The 17,837-nt window shown below is 52.5% G+C and overlaps 1 protein-coding gene, 1 long non-coding RNA gene and 1 pseudogene across 6 annotated transcripts in view; 1 reads left to right on the top strand and 2 right to left on the bottom strand.

The window, feature by feature from the left end:
• The window catches only part of PDCD6 (programmed cell death 6), a 38,596-nt gene extending 20,759 nt beyond the window's left edge, over positions 1–17,837 (bottom strand). For 3 of the 5 annotated variants that reach the window (XM_045394712.2, XM_005556519.4, XM_065546032.1), the window contains exons 1-2: positions 17,662–17,837; positions 16,668–16,729 (exon numbers count right to left, since the gene is read on the bottom strand). In XM_045394712.2, coding sequence (XP_045250647.2) covers positions 16,668–16,729; positions 17,662–17,762 — 163 coding nt within the window. In that variant the 5' untranslated portion in view covers positions 17,763–17,837. The remainder of the gene's footprint in view (positions 1–16,667; positions 16,730–17,661) is intronic. The other 2 variants (XM_065546033.1, XM_073993023.1) reach the window with 1 other exon arrangement.
• Positions 6,053–7,715, top strand: LOC135971216 (uncharacterized; annotated as a pseudogene).
• On the bottom strand, positions 9,854–13,361 carry LOC135971219 (uncharacterized). The gene is made up of 2 exons (XR_010587263.1): positions 10,307–13,361; positions 9,854–10,261 (listed from the first exon to the last, which is right to left on the bottom strand). It is a non-coding gene; the product is annotated as an uncharacterized lncRNA (long non-coding RNA).

Raw genomic sequence — 17,837 nt, 5'->3', positions numbered from 1 at the left:
CTGCCTCAAAAAGAAAACAGAAAGTTCAAAAACTAAATGGCATATTTTGGGGGATGTACACATACGCGGTGAAAGAAACGTACTGTGAAAAAAAGTATGGGAACAATAAAGACTAAAGCAGGAAGTGATTCCCTCTGTAGGAGAAGGGGAGGGACTGGGACTCAGGCAGGGCCTCCAGGGAACATCTGAAGTTATGTCTCTTCAGATTCATTCCCTAAACTTGGTGGAGGTCCTCTGTGTCCAATGTGTCGATATTCTTTATATTTTACCCATACTGTACCATCGCTTTATTTCTATTCAATATTTAGAAGACAGTTATAAACAAGATGCATTAAATAGCAAGATGGCCGATGAACATCAGGAAGGAACATCCATGAGGTTCCATCCACAGAACCTCACCATGGATACGCTTGTGATCAAAGGCCTGGTCTCCCCTCACGACACAGAGCAGAGGCTGCACCATCATAGTGGAGCAGGAGCAGCTGGGACAGGGCCCTTCTGTGAACCTGCTGCATCGCCAGGCTGTGCAAACGGACTCAGCGGCCAGAACTCACAGAGTATCAGTATCAGCACCGAAACCTCACAGGAAAAATGGTAAGTTCTAAGTTTCTCCATTAATAGTAACTCTCAGATTAATCTCTGTCATCCATCGCTTCTCCAAGAAATAACTTTTATAGCTTTGCATGGGTCTATTTTTCAATTTATATTTTATTTTACTAACTGATTGAAAGATATTGTGTGTGGTGTCTGATTTTGTCTGTCAGGATAATCATAGTTTAATTTCTATTATTATGATTATAGCAAAATCACTTAGTTTTTTTTAAGCTTTTCAATTCCTGAGGGTATTAATCAGGGTCTTCCTATCTCATGAGACAGAAAACAAATACAAACTCTGTAAAAGAAAAAGGAATGTAATGATCACGAGGACTGAGAAGCTCCCAGGCTTAACTTGCTTGGGATTCAGCTACATGTACAGTTTCAACTGGGGTACTGTAACACTCTCTCTCTCTCTCTACTTCCCCAACATCAGCTGCATGTTTAGCTCCACAAACTTCAGACTTAAACAGTATCACTGGCTCCTGACCAGGATTCCAGCTCCACGAACCTCAAACTACAACACCAGCCTTCCTTCTCCTTAGGTCTCCAGCTCCAAAACCTAAGACATCAGTGGCAGTACCTACTCTTCCTGGAGGCTCCAGCTCTGACAGCCTCAGACTTGAACCACAGCACCAGCTCTTCCCCGGATCTCCAGCTCCACCACCCTCAGATTTAAACAGCAGCAGCACCAGCTCATCTGTGGGTCTCTAGCTCCATGACACTCAAACTAGGACAACATCAGCTCATCCCCGGGTCGCCAACTGCATGACAATCCAACTAGAAACACACCAGCTCCTCCCTGGGTCTCCAGCTCCACAAATCTCACACTACAAAAGTAACACCAGCTCCTCCTTCGGTCTCCAGCTTTACAACCTAAGACAGTGGCAGCTCCAGCTCCTCCCAGGGGCTCAAGCTCCGAGCCTCTCAGACTTGAACCTCAGCACTAGCTCTTCCCTGGATCTCCAGCTCGACGACCTTCAGATTTACACAACAGAAAAACCAGCTCCTACCTGGGTCTCCAGACATACGACCCTCAACTAGAACATCAGCTCTTCCCCAGGTCTCTAGCTCCAGGGCCCACAAACTAGAACAACAACGCTCCCCCCTATATCTCCAGATCAACGAACCTCAACTAGGAATGCCAACACCGCTCCTCCGCGGGTATCCAGCTCCACAACCCGCAACCAGAAACACCAACACAAGCTCCTCCGCGGGTCTCCAACTCTACGACCCACAAACTAGAACAACGCTCCCCCCGTATCTCCAGCTCCACAACCCACAACCAGAAACACCACCACCAGCTCCTGGGCGGGTCTCCAGTTCCATGACCCTCAACTAGAAACAACAACTCCGGCTCCTCCGTGGGTCTCCAGCTCCATGACCCTCAACAAGAAACACCAACTCCGGCTCCTCCGTGGGTCTCCAGCTGCATGACCCTCAACTAGAAACACCAACACCGTCTCCTCCGCGGGTCTCCAGCTCCACGACCCTGAACCAGAAACACCAACAACAGCTCCTCCACGGGTCTCCAGCTCCGTGACCCACGAACTAGAAAACAACGCTCCACCCTGTATCTCTAGCTCCACAACCCTAAACGAGAAACACCACCACCGGCTCCTCCACGGGTCCCCAGCTCCACGACCCACAAACTAGAAAAAAATGCTCCACCCTGTATCTCCAGCTCCACAACCCTCAACGAGAAACACCAACAACGGCTCCACCGCGGGTCTCCAGCTCCACACCCCTCAACTAGAAACACGAACTCCGGCTCCTCCACGGGTCTCCAGCTCCACAAACCACAAACTAGAAAACAATGCTGCACCCTGTATTTCCAGCTCCACAACCCTCAACGAGAAACACCAACAATGGCTCCTCCGTGGGTCTCCAGCTCCACGACCCACAAACTAGAAAACAACGCTCCACCCTGTATCTCCAGCTCCACAACCCTCAACGAGAAACACCACCACTGGCTCCTCCACGGATCTGCAGCTCCACGACCCACAAACTAGAAAACAATGCTCCACCCTGTATCTCCAGCTCCACAACACTCAACGAGAAACACCAACAACGGCTCCTCCGTGGGTCTCCAGCTCCACAACCCTCAACTAGAAACACCAACACTGGCTGCTCTGCAAGTCTTCAGCTGCACGACCCTGAACTAGAAACACCAACAGCGGCTCCTCCGCAGGTCTCCAGCACCACGACCCTCAACTAGAAACACCAACACTGGCTCCTCCACGGGTCTGCAGCTCCACGACCATCAACTAGAAACACCAACAGCGGCTCCTCCACAGGTCTCCAGCACCACAACCCTCAACAAGAAACACCAACACCGGCTCCTCTGCAGGTCTCCTCCTCTACGACCCTCAGCTACAAACACCAACACTGGCTCCTCCGCGAGTCTCCAGCTCCACAACCTACAAACTAGAAAACAACGCTCCACCCTGTATCTCCAGCTCCACAACACTCAACGAGAAAAACCAACAACGGCTCCTCTGCGGGTCCTAGTTCCACAACCCACAACTAGAAACACCAACACTAACTCCTCGGAAGGTCTCCAGCTCCATGACCCTCAACTAGAAACAACAACAGCAGCACTTCCACGGCTCTCCAACTCCACGACCCTCCACTAGAAACACCAACAGCGGCTGCTCCGTGGGTCTCCAGCTCCACGACCTTCAACTACAAAAACCAACAGCGGCTCCTCCAGGGGTCTCCAGGTCAACGACCCTCAACTAGAAACACCAACTCCAGCTCCTCTGCAGGTCTCCAGCTCCACGACCCGCAACAAGAAACACGAACACAGACTCCTCCGCGGGTCTCCAGCTCCACGACCCTCAACAAGAAACACCAACCCCGGCTCCTCTGCAGGTCTTCTCCTCCACAACCCTCAACTAGAAATACTAACACTGGCTCCTCCACGGGTCGCTAGCTCCACGACTCACAAACTACAAAACAACACTCTACCCTGTATCTCTAGCTCCACAACCCTCAACAAGAAACACCACCACTGGCTCCTCCATGGGTCTCCAGCTCCACGACCCACAAACTAAAAAACAATGCTCCACCCTGTATCTCCAGCTCCACAACCCTCAACGAGAAACACCAACAACGGCTCCTCCGTGGGTCTCCAGCTCCATGATCCTCAACTAGAAACACGAACTCCGGCTCCTCCACGGGTCTCCAGCTCTGCAAACCACAAACTAGAAAACAATGCTGGACCCTCTATCTCCAGTTCCACAACACTCAACAAGAAACGCCAGCAATGGCTCCTCTGCAGGTCTCCAGTTCTACAACCCTCAAGTAGAAACACCAACTCCAGCTCCTACACAGGTCCCCAGCTCCACGAACCACAAACTAGAAAACAACGCTCCACCCTGTATCTCCAGCTCCACAACCCTCAACGAGAAACACCAGCACTGGCTCCTCTGCGGGTCTACAACTCCACGACTCACAAACTAGAAAACAATGCTCCACCCTGTATCTCCAGCTCCACAACCCTCAACGAGAAACACCAACAACGGCTCCTCCGTGGGTCTCCAGCTCCACGATCCTCAACTAGAAACACCAACAATGGCTCCTCCGCGTGTCTCCACTCCACGACCCTCAACCAGAAACACCAACGACAGCTCCTCCACGGGTCTGCAGGTCCACAACCCACAAACTAGAAAACAACACTCCACCCTGTATCCCAAGCTCCACGACCCTCAAAGAAAAACACCAACAGTGGCTACTCCGCCGTCTCCACCTCGATGACCCTCAACTAGAAACATCAACTACGGCTCCTCCATGGGTCTCCAACTCCACGACCCTCAACTAGAAACACCAACTCCAGCTCCTCCACGAGTCTCCAGCTCCACAACCCACGAACAAGAAAACAACGCTCCACCCTGTATCTCTAGCTCCACAACCCTCAACGAGAAACACCACCACCGGCTCCTACATGGGTCTCCAGCTCCACAACCCACAAACTATATAACAGTGCTCCACCCTGTATCTCCAGCTCCACAACAGTCAACGAGAAACACCAAAAATGGCTCCTCCATGGGTCTCCAACTCCCCAAACCTCAAATAAAAACACCAACACCAGCTCCTCCACGGATCTCCAGTGACATGACCCTCAACTACAAACACCAACACTGGCTCCTGGCGGGTCTCCAGCTCCACGACATTCAACTAGAACCACCAACAGCTTCTCCTCCGCAGGTCTCCAGCACCATGACCCTCAGCAAGAAACACCAACACCAGATCCTCCACGGGACTCCAGCTCCACGATCCTCAACTAGAAACACCAACACCGGCTCCTCCGTGGGTCTCCAGCTCCACAATCCTCAACTAGAAACACCAACAATGGCTCCCCCGTGTGTCTCCAACTCCAAACCCTCAACCAGAAACACCAACGACAGCTCCTCCACAGATCTCCAGCTCCACGACCCACAAACTAGAAAACAATGCTCCACCCTGTATCTCCTGCTCCACAAACATCAACTAGAAACACCAACTGCAGTTCCTCCACGAGTCTCCAGCTCCAAAACCCTCAACTACAAACACCAACATGGGCTCCTCCGCAGGTCTCCAGCTCCACGATCCTCAATTAGAAACAACAAAACCGGCTCCTCCACGGGTCTCCAGCTCCGCAAACCACAAACTAGAAAACAACGCATCACCTTATATCTCCAGCTCCACAACAGTCAACGAGAAACACCAACAATGGCTCCTCCACAGGTCTCCAACTTCCCAAACCTCAACTAGAAACACCAACACCGGCTCCTCTGCAGGTCTTCTCCTCCACAACCCTCAACTAGAAACACTAACACCGGCTCCTCCACGGGTCTCCAACTCCCCAAACCTCAACTAGAAACACCAACACCGGCTCCTCCGCGGGTCTCCAGCGACACGACCCTCAACTACAAACACCAACACCGGCTCCTGGCGGGTCTCCAGCTCCACGACATTCAACTAGAAACACCAACAGCTTCTCCTCTGCAGGTCTCCAGCACCATGACCCTCAGCAAGAAACACCAACACCAGATTCTCCGTGGGACTCCAGCTCCACGATCCTCAACTAGAAATACCAACAATGGCTCCTCCGCGTGTCTCCAACTCCACAACCCTCAACCAGAAACACCAAGGACACCTCCTCCATGGGTCTCCAGGTCCACGACCCACAAACTAGAAAACAACGCTCCACCCTGTATCTCCAGCTCCATGACCCTTAAACAAGAACATCAACAGCGACTACTCCGCCATCTCCACCTCGATGACCCTCAACTAGAAACACCAACTCCGGCTCCTTCATGCGTCTCCAGCTCCACGACTCTCAACTAGAAACACCAAGTCCAGCTCCTCCACGGGTCTCCAGCTCCACAACCCACAAACTAGAAAACAACGCTCCACCCTGTATCTCTAGCTCCACCACCCTCAACGAGAAACACCACCACCGGCTCCTCCACGGGTCTCCAGCTCCACGACCCACAAACTAGAAAACAATGCTCCACCCTGTATCTCCAGCTCCACAACCCTCAACGAGAAACACCACCACCGGCTCCTCCACGGGTCTCCAGCTCCACGACCCACAAACTAGAAAACAATGCTCTACCCTGTATCCACAACCCTCAATGAGAAACACCAGCAACGGGCTCCTCCGTGGGTCTCCAGCTCCACAGCCTAAGACATGAGAGGCAGCACTGGCTCTTCCTGTAGATTCCAGCCCCGAGACCCTTAGATTCGAATCACAGGACCTCTTCCCCACTAGATCTCCAGCTGCACAATACTCAAACTGCAACAACATCAGCTCCTCCTAGAGTTTCCAGCTGCACGATCCTCAAACTAGAACAGCTCCTCCCAGGGTCTTCAGCTCCACGGCCCTCAAACTATAAAGACAACAGCTCCTCCCTGCATCCCCAGCTCTACAACCGTCAAACTAGAACACCAGTTCCTCTCCAGGTGTCCAGCTCCACGGCTCTCAAAGGAAAACAACATCAGCTCCTCCCTAGTTCTCCAGCTGTATGACCCTCAAATTGGAACATGAGCTCCCCGCCGCGTCTCCAGCTGCATTGCCCTTAAACTGGAACATCAGCTTCTGGGCCCTTAAACTGGAACATCAGCTCCCACCGGGTCTCCAGCTGCATCGCCCTCAAAGTGGAACATCGGCGCCACCCTGAATCTCCAGTTGCACGGCCCTCAAACTGGAACATCAACTCCCCTCCGGGTCTCCAGCTGCACGGTTCTCAAACTAGAACATCAGCTCCCCTCCTGGTCTCCAGCTGCACGGTTCTCAAACTAGAACATCAGCTCTCTTGCCATGTGTCCAGCTGCACAGACCTCAAACTGCAACATCAGCTCCCTGCTGAGTCTCCAGCTGCATGGTGCTCAAACTGGAACATCAGCTCTCTGCCCTGTGTCCACCTGCACGGCCCTCAAACTGGAACATCAGCTCCCCACTGGGTCTACAGCAGCACAGCCCTCAAACTGGAACACCAGCTCCCCCCAGATCTACAGCTGCACGGCCCTCAAACTGGAACATCAGCTCCCCCCCGGGTCTCCAGCTGCACAGCCCTCAAACTGGAACACCAGCTCCCCCCGGGTCTCCAGCTGCACAGCCCTCAAACTGGAACACCAGCTCCCCCCGGGTCTCCAGCTGCACAGCCCTCAAACTGGAACACCAGCTCCCCCCAGATCTACAGCTGCACGGCCCTCAAACTGGAACGTCAGCTGCCTGCTGGGTCTCCAGCTACACAGCCCTCAAACTGGAACGTCGGCTCAGCCCTGGGCTCCAGCTGCACAGCCCTCAAACTGGAACAGGAGCTGCCCCACCGAGTTCAAACTGTTCCAGTTTGAGCTGTTCCAGTTTGAGGTCCGTGCAGCTGGAGACCCGGCAGGCAGTTGACGTTCCAGTTTGAGCGCCATGCAGCTGGAGACCAGGCGGGGAGCCGATGTTCCAGTTTGAGCGCCATGCAGCTGGAGACCCGGGGGTAGCTGATGTTGCAGTTTGAGGGCCGTGCAGCTGGACACATGGCAAGAGAGCTGATGTTCTAGTTTGAGAACCGTGCAGCTGGAGACCAGGCGGGGAGCCGATGTTCCAGTTTGAGGGCCGTGCAGCTGGAGACCAGGAGGGGAGCTGATGTTCCAGTTTGATGTTCCCCCCCAGGTCTCCAAGTGCAGGGCCCTCATACTAGAACATCAGTCCCCTGCCCAGGCTCCAGCTACATGGCCCTGAAACTAAAACATCAGTTCTCCCCCGGGTCTCCAGCTGCACCGCCCTCAAACTGGAACATCTGCTCCCCGTCAGGTCTCGAGCTGCACGGCCCTCAAACTGGAACATCTGCTCCCCGCCGGGTCTCCAGCTGCACGGCCCTCAAATTGGCACATCAGCTCAGCCCTGGGCTCCAGCTGCACGGCCCTCAAACTGGAACATCGGCTCCCCGCCGGGTCTCCAGCTGCACGGCCCTCAAACTGGAACATCGGCTCCCCCCGGATCTACAGCTGCACGGCCCTCAAACTGGAACATCAGCTCCCTGCCAGGTATCCTGCTTCATGGCCCTAAAAATGGAACATCAGCTCCCCATAGGGTCTCCAGCTGCACAGACCTTAAAACTGGAACATCGGCTCCCCCTGGATCTACAGCAGCACAGCCCTCAAACTGGAACATCAGCTCCCCGCTGGGTCTCCAGCTGCATGGCCCTCAAACTGGAACATGAGCTCCTCTCCAGTTGCAGGACACTAATACTAGAAAAATGCCAGCTCCTCCTGGGTTCTACAGCTGCGCAACCCTCAAACTAAAGAAACGCCAGCTCCTCTCTGGGTCTGCAGCTGCATGAACCTCAAACTAGATCACCTCTCCCCCTGGATCTCCAGCTCCACGACCCTCACAGAGGAATAGCCACACCGGCTCCTTCACTGTCTTCAGCTCCACAACCTAAGACATCAGTGGCAGCACCAGCTCCTCCGTGGACCTCCAGCTCAACGACTCTCAGGCAGACTTAAAGGCAGCGTCGGCTCCTCCCCAGGGCTCCAGCTCCACCACCCTCAGATTTGAACAGCGGTAGCACCAGCTCCTGTCCGAGTCTTCAGCCCCACAACCCTCCCTGAACAATCCCTTCTCACGAAATTCAGCAGTCAAGAAAACTGCAGCGGAAGTAAATGAATAAATGTTTTGTTTTCAAATCGATGTATCTTTTATGTTCATGAGTTAACTTTTCTACTTTCCATTAACCTTGCAATCTATTCATCTCCAATGTGAGACAGAAACACACCAGTTGAAATGACGTTTAAAAACTTAGAAATATTTTTAATATAATCAACACCCAGCCATAGACCCGATCTTATTTCTCTCTGCCTGTACAGAAGTCTTGTGAAAATTCAAACTATGAATTTACTTTGTTGAGATTCCCAGAATACACATTAATCCCAAATGTTACTCCCCTCCTTAAAATCTTTTAACATGTTCCCATCACTCAAGCATAAATGCCAGCTCCCATTCACAGCCCAAGGTGTCCAGGATGGCCCTGCCCTCTGCCCTGGTCTGTGGATTCCCCTCTTACGTGCCAGCACCCATCCACAGCCCACAGTGCCCGGCACGGCCCTGCCCTCTACCCTGGCCTATGGTCTTCACTCTGGTGCCCAGCCCGGCCCTCCACCTACCTGCCCTGGCTTACGGTCTCCCCTCTTAAATGCCAGCTCCCATCCACAGCCCACAGTGCCCAGCACGGCCCTGCCATCTACTCTGGCCTAAGGTCTCTTCCCTCTGCCATTCCCTTCCTGCCAGACAGGCCTCTGCCAGTTCCCCAAACCACAGACTCAGGCCTGACTCCGAACCTTTCCCCTGCTGTGCCCTCTGCCTGGGGTGCCTTTCCCCGGCTCCACATCCTCCTCTTAACTCACTCAGCTCCAGCCTGCTGGTCGCCCCTCAGGTGGATGAACACACGGTGTCCTCCCGCCCCACCGGCCTTGGCATAGGCTCTTCTCTGTGCCAGACACAGTCCCCCTCTCACTATCGGGGTTTACTCTCTAAATACCATGCGTCCTTGGAGTCTCCACTGAAATATCGCTCCCTGCCCACCCCCTCACTGGGACTTAACCTTGGTTAGGTTGCCAACCCATCTCCAGACTCCAGGAAGCCAGATGCCATCCTAGCACTTGGAACTTCCCCATTGCCACATTTTGCACACCCGTGATTACTGTGTTAGGTTGGTGCAGAAGTCATTGAGATTTTTGCCATTACTATTAACGAACTGCAGCACCAGCTCCTTCCCACTTTTTTTTTTTGCCATTACTTTTAATGACTGCTGCCCCAACTATTAGAATCATTTATATTTATCTATCCATCATCTGCCTTCCCCTCCAGAAAGGAAGCTCCATGAGAATAGAGGCCAAATCTACTCAAATCACTCTAGCTTCCCAGCACACTGCTTGTCAATAATCATTTACCGATTGACTGACAGAGAAATGCCGTCACTGTTGCTGGGATGAGGCACACGACACGCCCCTTTGAAAGCCACTGTCATGGACAGTTAGCATTTGCTCTTCACTCCTGCACCCGTGGCGTGGCTGGGCTTAGGCTGATCTAGTCTGGGCTTGACTCCAGGCTGAGCATGGGAACCATGTGTGCTCCACACGCCTCTCATCCTGCAGCCAGAGCCGCTGTTCCCCGGGGCACGCGCATCTCATGGGGAAAATCAAGAGCCTTAGAGGGCAGGCCTGGCAGCACCTCGTGGGGAAAATCAAGAGCCTTAGAGGGCAGGCCTGGCAGTGCCCGCACATTCCAGGCTTCTGCTTGTGCCGTGTCCGTGCAAATTTCGTTGGCAGAAGTTAAGTCACCCAGCCACGAGCAACACCTGTGGGATGGATAAGTCCATCCACCCTCCCTCGGGCCCTGGCTAGGCTGCAGCTGCGAGCTGTGTCATACTCTTACAGGAGAGTGAAAAATTGAGGCCCAACATTAAATCACCCATGGCAAGAAATGTCGGCCTCTGTGTCCCCACGCTGGAATCATTCTTCACCAGCGGGTTCGCCTGAGCTGACTTCCCTTTGCAATGGTGTCTGCACGTTTAGGCCAATGCTGTTCCCTGTGGAGGAGAGAGAAGCCTCAGTGGGCCTCTGTCTGTTGGGAAGAACAAGATATTAGCTTGGCGCAAAACCACCACAAGCCCCAGGGGGCCCACGCCTTGTGTGACAGGAGAGGGGAAGAGAACTGTGGGAACTCAGGCAAGCTTGCGTCCCCAGCCTCTCCCCCGTGTTCTCAACCCCTCCCCTGCATCCCCAGCACCCTCCCCTGTGTCCCCAGCCCTCTCCCCTGCTTGCCCCATCTCTGCTTTCTTTTTTTCATTTTCTTTACTTTTTTTTTCTGAGACAGGGTCTGGCTCTATCACCCAGGCTGGAGTGCAATGGCACGATCTCGGCTTACTGCAACCTTCACCTCCCGGGCTGAAGCAATTCTCCCTCCTCAGCCTCCCCAGTGGCTGGGACTACAGATGCCCGCCACCACACCCAGTTAATTTTTTTTTTCTTTTGGTAGAGACAGGATTTGCCATGTTGCCCAGGCTGGTCTCAAATGCCTGAGCTCAAGTAATCCTCCCACCTGTCTCCCAAAGTGCCGGGATTACAGGCATGAGCCGCCAAGTCCAGCCTGCTTTATTTTTCTTTACAGTACTTGGAACCTTCTAACGTACTAAGGACACATGTATTTTCTCTCTTTTTCGTCTTCCCTAGAACAGGAGCTTAACGTGGGCAGGTATTTTTGTTGATCTCATCTATCACCCTATCCCTAAGCGCCTGGAACAGTGTCTGGCACATGAATGGTGTGTTCTAAATAAGTATTTTTAATAGATAACTAAATGAAATATCCTACAAGAGAAAGCTGGTATTTGGAACTCACCCATCAACAGAACCTAAAAGCCAAAGACCTTTAGCCTGTCTCCGCCTCTGAACACACCCAGCCCGGGAGGAGCCGGCAGAGGAAAAACAGGAACAAAGGTGGGGAAGGGAGCAGGTGGCGCCCACCAAGTAAGGACCCCTGAGGCTTAGGCCAAACCTGAGCTGGAGAAGAGACTAATCTAGGAACTGGGTGTGAGATTAAGTTTAGATTTGTCTGGCCTGGATTTTGTAACACCTAAACAAGGGTTATTCCTTTTTTTTTTTTTTTTTTTTGAGACGGAGTCTCACTGTCCCTCAGGATGGAGTGCAGTGGTGCAATCTCAGCTCACTGCAACCTCTGCCTCCTGGATTCAAGTGATTCTCATGCCTCAGCCTCCCGGGTAGCTGGGATTACAGGCGCACACCACCATTCCCGACTAATTTTGTATTTTTAGTAGAGATGAGGTTTCACCATATTGGCCACCTGGCTCATGCCTGTAATCCCAGCACTTTGGGAGACCGAGGCAGGCAGACAATGAGGTCAGGAGATTGAGACCATCCTGGCTAACACAGTGAAACCCCATCTCTACTAAAAATACAAAAATTTAGCCGGGCATGGTGGCAGGCGCCTGTGATCCCAGCTACTCAGGAGGCTGAGGCAGGAGAATTGCTTGAACCCCGGACACGGAGGTTGCAGTGAGCCAAGATCGCGCCACTGCATCCAGCCTGGGCGAGACAGCGAGCCTCCGTCTCAAAAACAAACAAAAAAAACCTTCAAAAGAATGTAAGATTATTTTTTAAAGTACAGCTTTAAAAATGCCCCTTACAAATACATCAGTGTTATATTAAGGCAAACCTACTTCAGAAGCACAAAGTTAATTTCTTATGATTCCAAGAAATATGTGAATGTTTAAAAAAAAAAAAAAAAAAACCCAAACACCCGAAAGGGATCGAACTCAAGATAGTTTGTAACATTTTATTGCAAAAAGAAGGGCAGAGAACAGTTTTCTTCTTCATACCTGTTTACCACAGACCTCCCTGAGAGCAGTAATTTTTAGCAGCTCTCCTGTGCAAACAAGTCTCATCAAGGAATCAGTGTACGGGCCACAAATACCTTCTCAGTGCAGTTTCACCTACAATACAAACACTCAGAAGCACAAATTTAACTGAGGTGAGAAACCAGGCCATTTTGTAGCTTCAGTTTTTCTACCAGTAATATATTAATTTCTTGAAATAGCCTAATAATTTACTTCTACTATCAAAACAGAAGTCCAATCTGGGAGAACAATTATTATAGAACTCACACTAATTTCAATCACATTAGTATAGGAATTCATATTAGTATAGGCTGAGGCTGAGGCGGGACGATCACTTGAGCCTAGGAGTTTGAGACCAGCCTGGGAAAGACAGTGAGACTCCATCTCTAATTATTTTTTTATATAAAGAAATTCAGAGAGGAGAAGGAAGCGGATTGATATGTGTCTGTCCAAAGACAAATTTTGTGTGTCTGTACATACAACACAACTATGAACCTTCCTTCACGCAGCTCACAATCCTGTAGCAAGAGGGAACTACGAAAACATGAGACCCCATGATGAGGAAAAAGGTGCGCATCTGAGAAAAGAAAAATGCTGCGATGACCCAATGGCAGGAGCAGCACGCATCCACTTTCTTTGTTTTTTTGAGACAGGGTTTCGCTCTGTCTCCCAGGCTGGAGTGCTGTGGCTTGATCTCAGCTCAATGCAGCCTCAACCTCCCAGGCTCAAGTGATCTTCCCATCTCAGCCTCCCAAGTAGCTGGGACTACAGGCGTGCACCACCACACTGGGTTCATTTTGTTGACTTTTTGTAGAAACAGGGTCTCACGATGTTGCCAAGGCTGGCATCCTGAAGGGCGGGTGGGGCTTCATCCTACAGAGATGAAAGGCAGAAGAAGCTCAGAGCCCAGAGCAAAGGGGCTGGGGACAAGGGCATCCAGAACAGAGTGGCTCGGCTGAGACATCCAGTAGGATGCCACCAGGCAGAGGTGTGGTGGAAAAACACAGGGCCACAGGGTGAATGCTCACACGTGAGGAGCAAACCACCACAGAACACGACAGAAACACGGTGCACTACATCAGGCTTCAAATCGCAGCCCTGCAACTTGAGAGCTACCACAGGCAACCGGAAAGGGAGCACGGACAGCACCGCCCACTGCCTGAGGCTGTGAGACGACCAGAAACCTGTGCTCACTAATGACCCGCCTTATTCCAGAAGGAACTCAGGAAACACAAAGACACAGTACAACAAAATAAAGTAAATGTTAACCACGTTGGCTGAGGAGAAAATGAAGAGGTCTAAGACTGTCATAAAGTTTACCTCTACTGTAAACTCTCATTACTGGCAAGCCACCAACCGGACTTTAAATTTTCTAGCAGCTAAATTGAAGAGGAAAATGTAATCAGGTAAATGGTTTATAAGACGCAAACAGAACAGAACAGCCACCACAGCTGCTGAGCACACATTGCAGCTCCAGCTCCAGGGAGGAACAGGGCGGCCATCTCTTGGGGCTGCCCCGCAGCAGGCGTGTGAGCCCCAAAGCCAGCGTCCCTCGGGGTGGACAGTGACTACGGGCTTCATGGGGCCACATGCCCCCAGCACAAGCTGAGGAAATGTCCCAGGGCAATTCAAGGAACAGGACCTCACAATGTTGCCCAGGCTGGTCTCAAACTCCTGTGCTCAAGCGATCCCCCTGCCTCAGCCTCCCAAAGTGTTGGGAAGTCAGGCGTGAGCCACTGCACCTGGCCCGGCAGGCATTTTAGAGAAGAGGGCTTTGCATCCTGAAGGGCAAGTAGGCTTCATCCTACAGAGATGAAAGGCAGAGGAAGCTCAGAGCCTAAGGTAAAGGGGGGTGCCTAAGAAAAGTGACTCCATTGGGAACACAGTGAGAGGTCCCGATGCACAGCTTGGGTTAAGCCAGACACTCATTTCAAAGTATCTCAGGAATGGGGGACTCAGCACCTGTCAGGCAATTCTCTCTCTCAAGCAGGCTCCTGGTAGATATTTAGTAGCAGCTGAAACCAACATTATGTTCTGACAGATACTTGCTGATGATTAAAGAGCTATAGATGCTTTGAGGACCAGCTGAAGTGGGGCAGGACTAACACCCTCTGGTGAAAATACGGGAACCCAAACACACAAGTCAGAGCAGGAGGTGTCTGCCCCCAACCCCCAAACAATAATGCTGACCCTGGATTTAAGTGCCTAGCCCAACGTGTGAGTGTTCAGTAAGTGGAAATCATCATCACCATCATTAGGTGACGGAAAACCATTAAAGCTCTGAGCGGGCTTGTTGGCCAAGAACAGTGGTCGTGTATTAGCCACTACTAATAATCGCAGCTGACAGTCACTGAGCACTTGCTCCGTGCCAGGATCACGGGAAGCACCTCGCATGCATTTCCTCAATATTCCCTCCCAGTAACGGCGAGGACACAAAACTGGTAGAGCCAGGACTGGAATCCAGGCAGGCCCCAAAGCACTCCAGTGGAGCCTGCCAAGGTGGGCAGGCTTTCACGCTAATGAGGTCCAGTATTTGACCACCACTCCTAGGTGAGCAAGTTTAACAGAAAACCTAAAACGAAACCTAAAATCTAAAAACCTGAGCAAACGCATAAAAAGCAGGCTGTTAAAATGGATCATAAATCTTGCATCACTCACTGGAAAACCACTCAAAATAAATGTCTCCGCGACATGGCCTCTGGGGAGGGCACTCTGTGTGGCTCGTACCACCCTGGTGACAAACCACTTGAACCTGGGTGGTCATCTGATGACATTTCACAGATGATGCACAGAGCCATCTGCACCCACTGTGGTTAACATTGAGGACGTTTTAAGCTAAGATTTGCCAAATTGTAGCCTACTGGATTCCAGGTTCTCTTGACATCTTTTTCCAGTAGCCATGTCTTGCACTTCCCAAGTATAAAAGAACCGAGATGCAAATTTAAAAAAGGAGGATTTAAGAATAATGAAAAGAGAAAAATCAAGAAAGCACAATCACTAGTGCCGATAATAGAATTTCTGAATTCCCTGAAAACAATCTATATAAATGCATGTGAAATAATACACCAGCATCTGTGGCCCACACGTCACATATCAGGAACTGATGTCAGAATATAAGGTAAACATGTTACTCTGAAAACACAAATCCTCACAAATCATTAGGCAGTAAGGCTGAATGAAGCATCCCCCCAGGCACAGCGCAGTGAGGCAGTGTCCAGCAGCCGTAGTGCTCCCTGTGTCCCAGTCCAGTCTCTGGCAACATCAGGTACTTCCCACTAATAACGAGGAGCCTTTCAACATTTTCACAACATCTCAAAACCGACCCCTTTTCTAGCTTAAATGGCACGGATCTGGAAAGGGAAACTATACACAGAATCGGAAAAGATGACTGCCCCAAAGGGATTACAGAAAAAGCCGCAGTCAGGTGTTCAATGAAGTAAAACGTGATCTTCCCAGGGGAGGGGGGATCAATTGAGCTGAAACTGGCAAGAACTAACTGCAGTGAGCTCACAACACCCAAGGACCCGGATTTCCCGCCGCCTGAACGTCCAGTATTCGCACACTGATAAGAACACCTCCCCATAATTCCCCTGCCAGCGCCTCCAACACCCCCAATCCTTTCCCCAGGAATGCAGTCCCCGTGTTTGCGGCTCCTGTAACAGCCACGTCCCCACACAAGTGCTGCCTGAGCTCCCCAAGCCCTCCAACCACCACCCCCCAATGCCCTCGAAGGTCTATTCAGAGAAGTCACCAAGATGCAGTTACCGAGGAAATTCAAGGACCTCCAACTTACCAAAAGGCTTCCGGCTGTACAGAGCTAAGCTTCCTATTCCCCTCCTAAACCTACAACCTAGTTTTCATTTCTCAAGAAGCCTTTTCTTGTGCTTATGCACGCAGTTGTTAGCCGGCTTGGTGAGGCACTCCAAATAACAGCGGCAGCCACAACAGAAACCAGAAGCATCTCCACCATGAAGCAGTAATAATAGTTTGTCCTAATGATCCCTTTGTCCTTGGAAAATGAACTTCAGAAAGAAAGTTATCCACTGCGAGCAGAGCAGGCTTCTGGGTCCGGACCCAGGTCCCACGGGCCCACTCAGCGGCTTCTGGGTCCGGACCCAGGTCCCACGGGCCCACTCAGCGGCTTCTGGGTCCCGACCCAGGTCCCACGGGCCCACTCACCGTTGGAGAGAGCTTGCTGAAGCTCGGTGTCCGATATCACTCCACTCCTGTCTTTATCAACCCTACAACATCAAGAAGACCAAATAAGCTGGCGATCCAAAGTTCAGGAAAAGCAAAACAAACGTCTCCTGTCAACCCTGCACTGACTCTGGAAGGCTCGGAGCCTCCTGGAACCTCCGCCTCTCCCATCCCGCTGAGGAGGACACGGGAATCAAGGAAGTGCCGCAGGAGCCCACGTCCAAGCGGGGTCTTCCCCTAAGAGGCCAATCATCTTTCTCTCTCAATCCTTCCCTTCCTTCCTCTCCTGGCCTGTCTGAATTCACATTTGCACCAGTTTCCCTTTTTCACAAACAAGATTCCCTCAGATAACTAAGGCATTCCCTGGCCATGAGTCACTACAGTTTCGGTCATTCATTCCGTGGAAAAGCGACCCGGGACAGAAGGCGCCGCCGGAAAGGTCACCTGCCCCGAGCAGACGCCAGGTCGCTGCTGCTTCCTCGGCTGCTGACACTTAACAGCGCCCAGGCAGTCTGTCTCTGCTTTCCCCGAACAAGCACCCCTGGAGACCCTCCGCCCGGCGGCTCCTGAGGCGAGAAAAAGGGCCTAGCCCGGGAGCCGGTGGCCGCGACCTCGGGTCTGCAGCGGCTACTCTGCACCTCTGGAAGGGCCCAACGCACAGGGCAGGGACCGGGCAGGAGGCGGGGGCGGCCGCGGGAGACCCACAGGGGACGGGGGCGGCCGCAAGGGACCCACAGGGGACCGGGGAGACCGCAGGGGACCCGGCAGGGGACGGGCGCGGCCGCAGGGGTCGGGGCAGGGGACGGGGGAGGCCGCGGCGGTCGGGGCAGGGGACCGGGGAGGCCGCGGGGGACCCGACAGGGGACAGAGGAGGCCGCGGGGGAACCGGCAGTGAACCGGGTCCGCGGCGGTGGGGGCAGGAGTCGGGGGCGGCCGCAGCGGAGGCGGGAGGTGCTGGGGCGGTGCCAGGCCGCACCTCTGGAAGACGTTCCACAGAAAGCTCTGGTCCGGCAGCGCCGCGCCCGCAGCAGGCCCTGGGCCGGCCCCGGGGCCGGGGCGGTAGGAGTAGGCGGCCATGGGCCAAGGCGCGCGGCTGGGCTGAGGCGTCTACTGAGACGTGAGACCTCTCAGGGCGACTCCGCTTCCGGCTCT

Source organism: Macaca fascicularis, chromosome 6 (assembly GCF_037993035.2).
Source record: "Macaca fascicularis isolate 582-1 chromosome 6, T2T-MFA8v1.1".
Lineage (NCBI taxonomy): Eukaryota > Metazoa > Chordata > Mammalia > Primates > Cercopithecidae > Macaca > Macaca fascicularis.
Note: the sequence above shows the minus strand (reverse complement) of the source record. Positions and strands in the feature narration are given on the sequence as shown.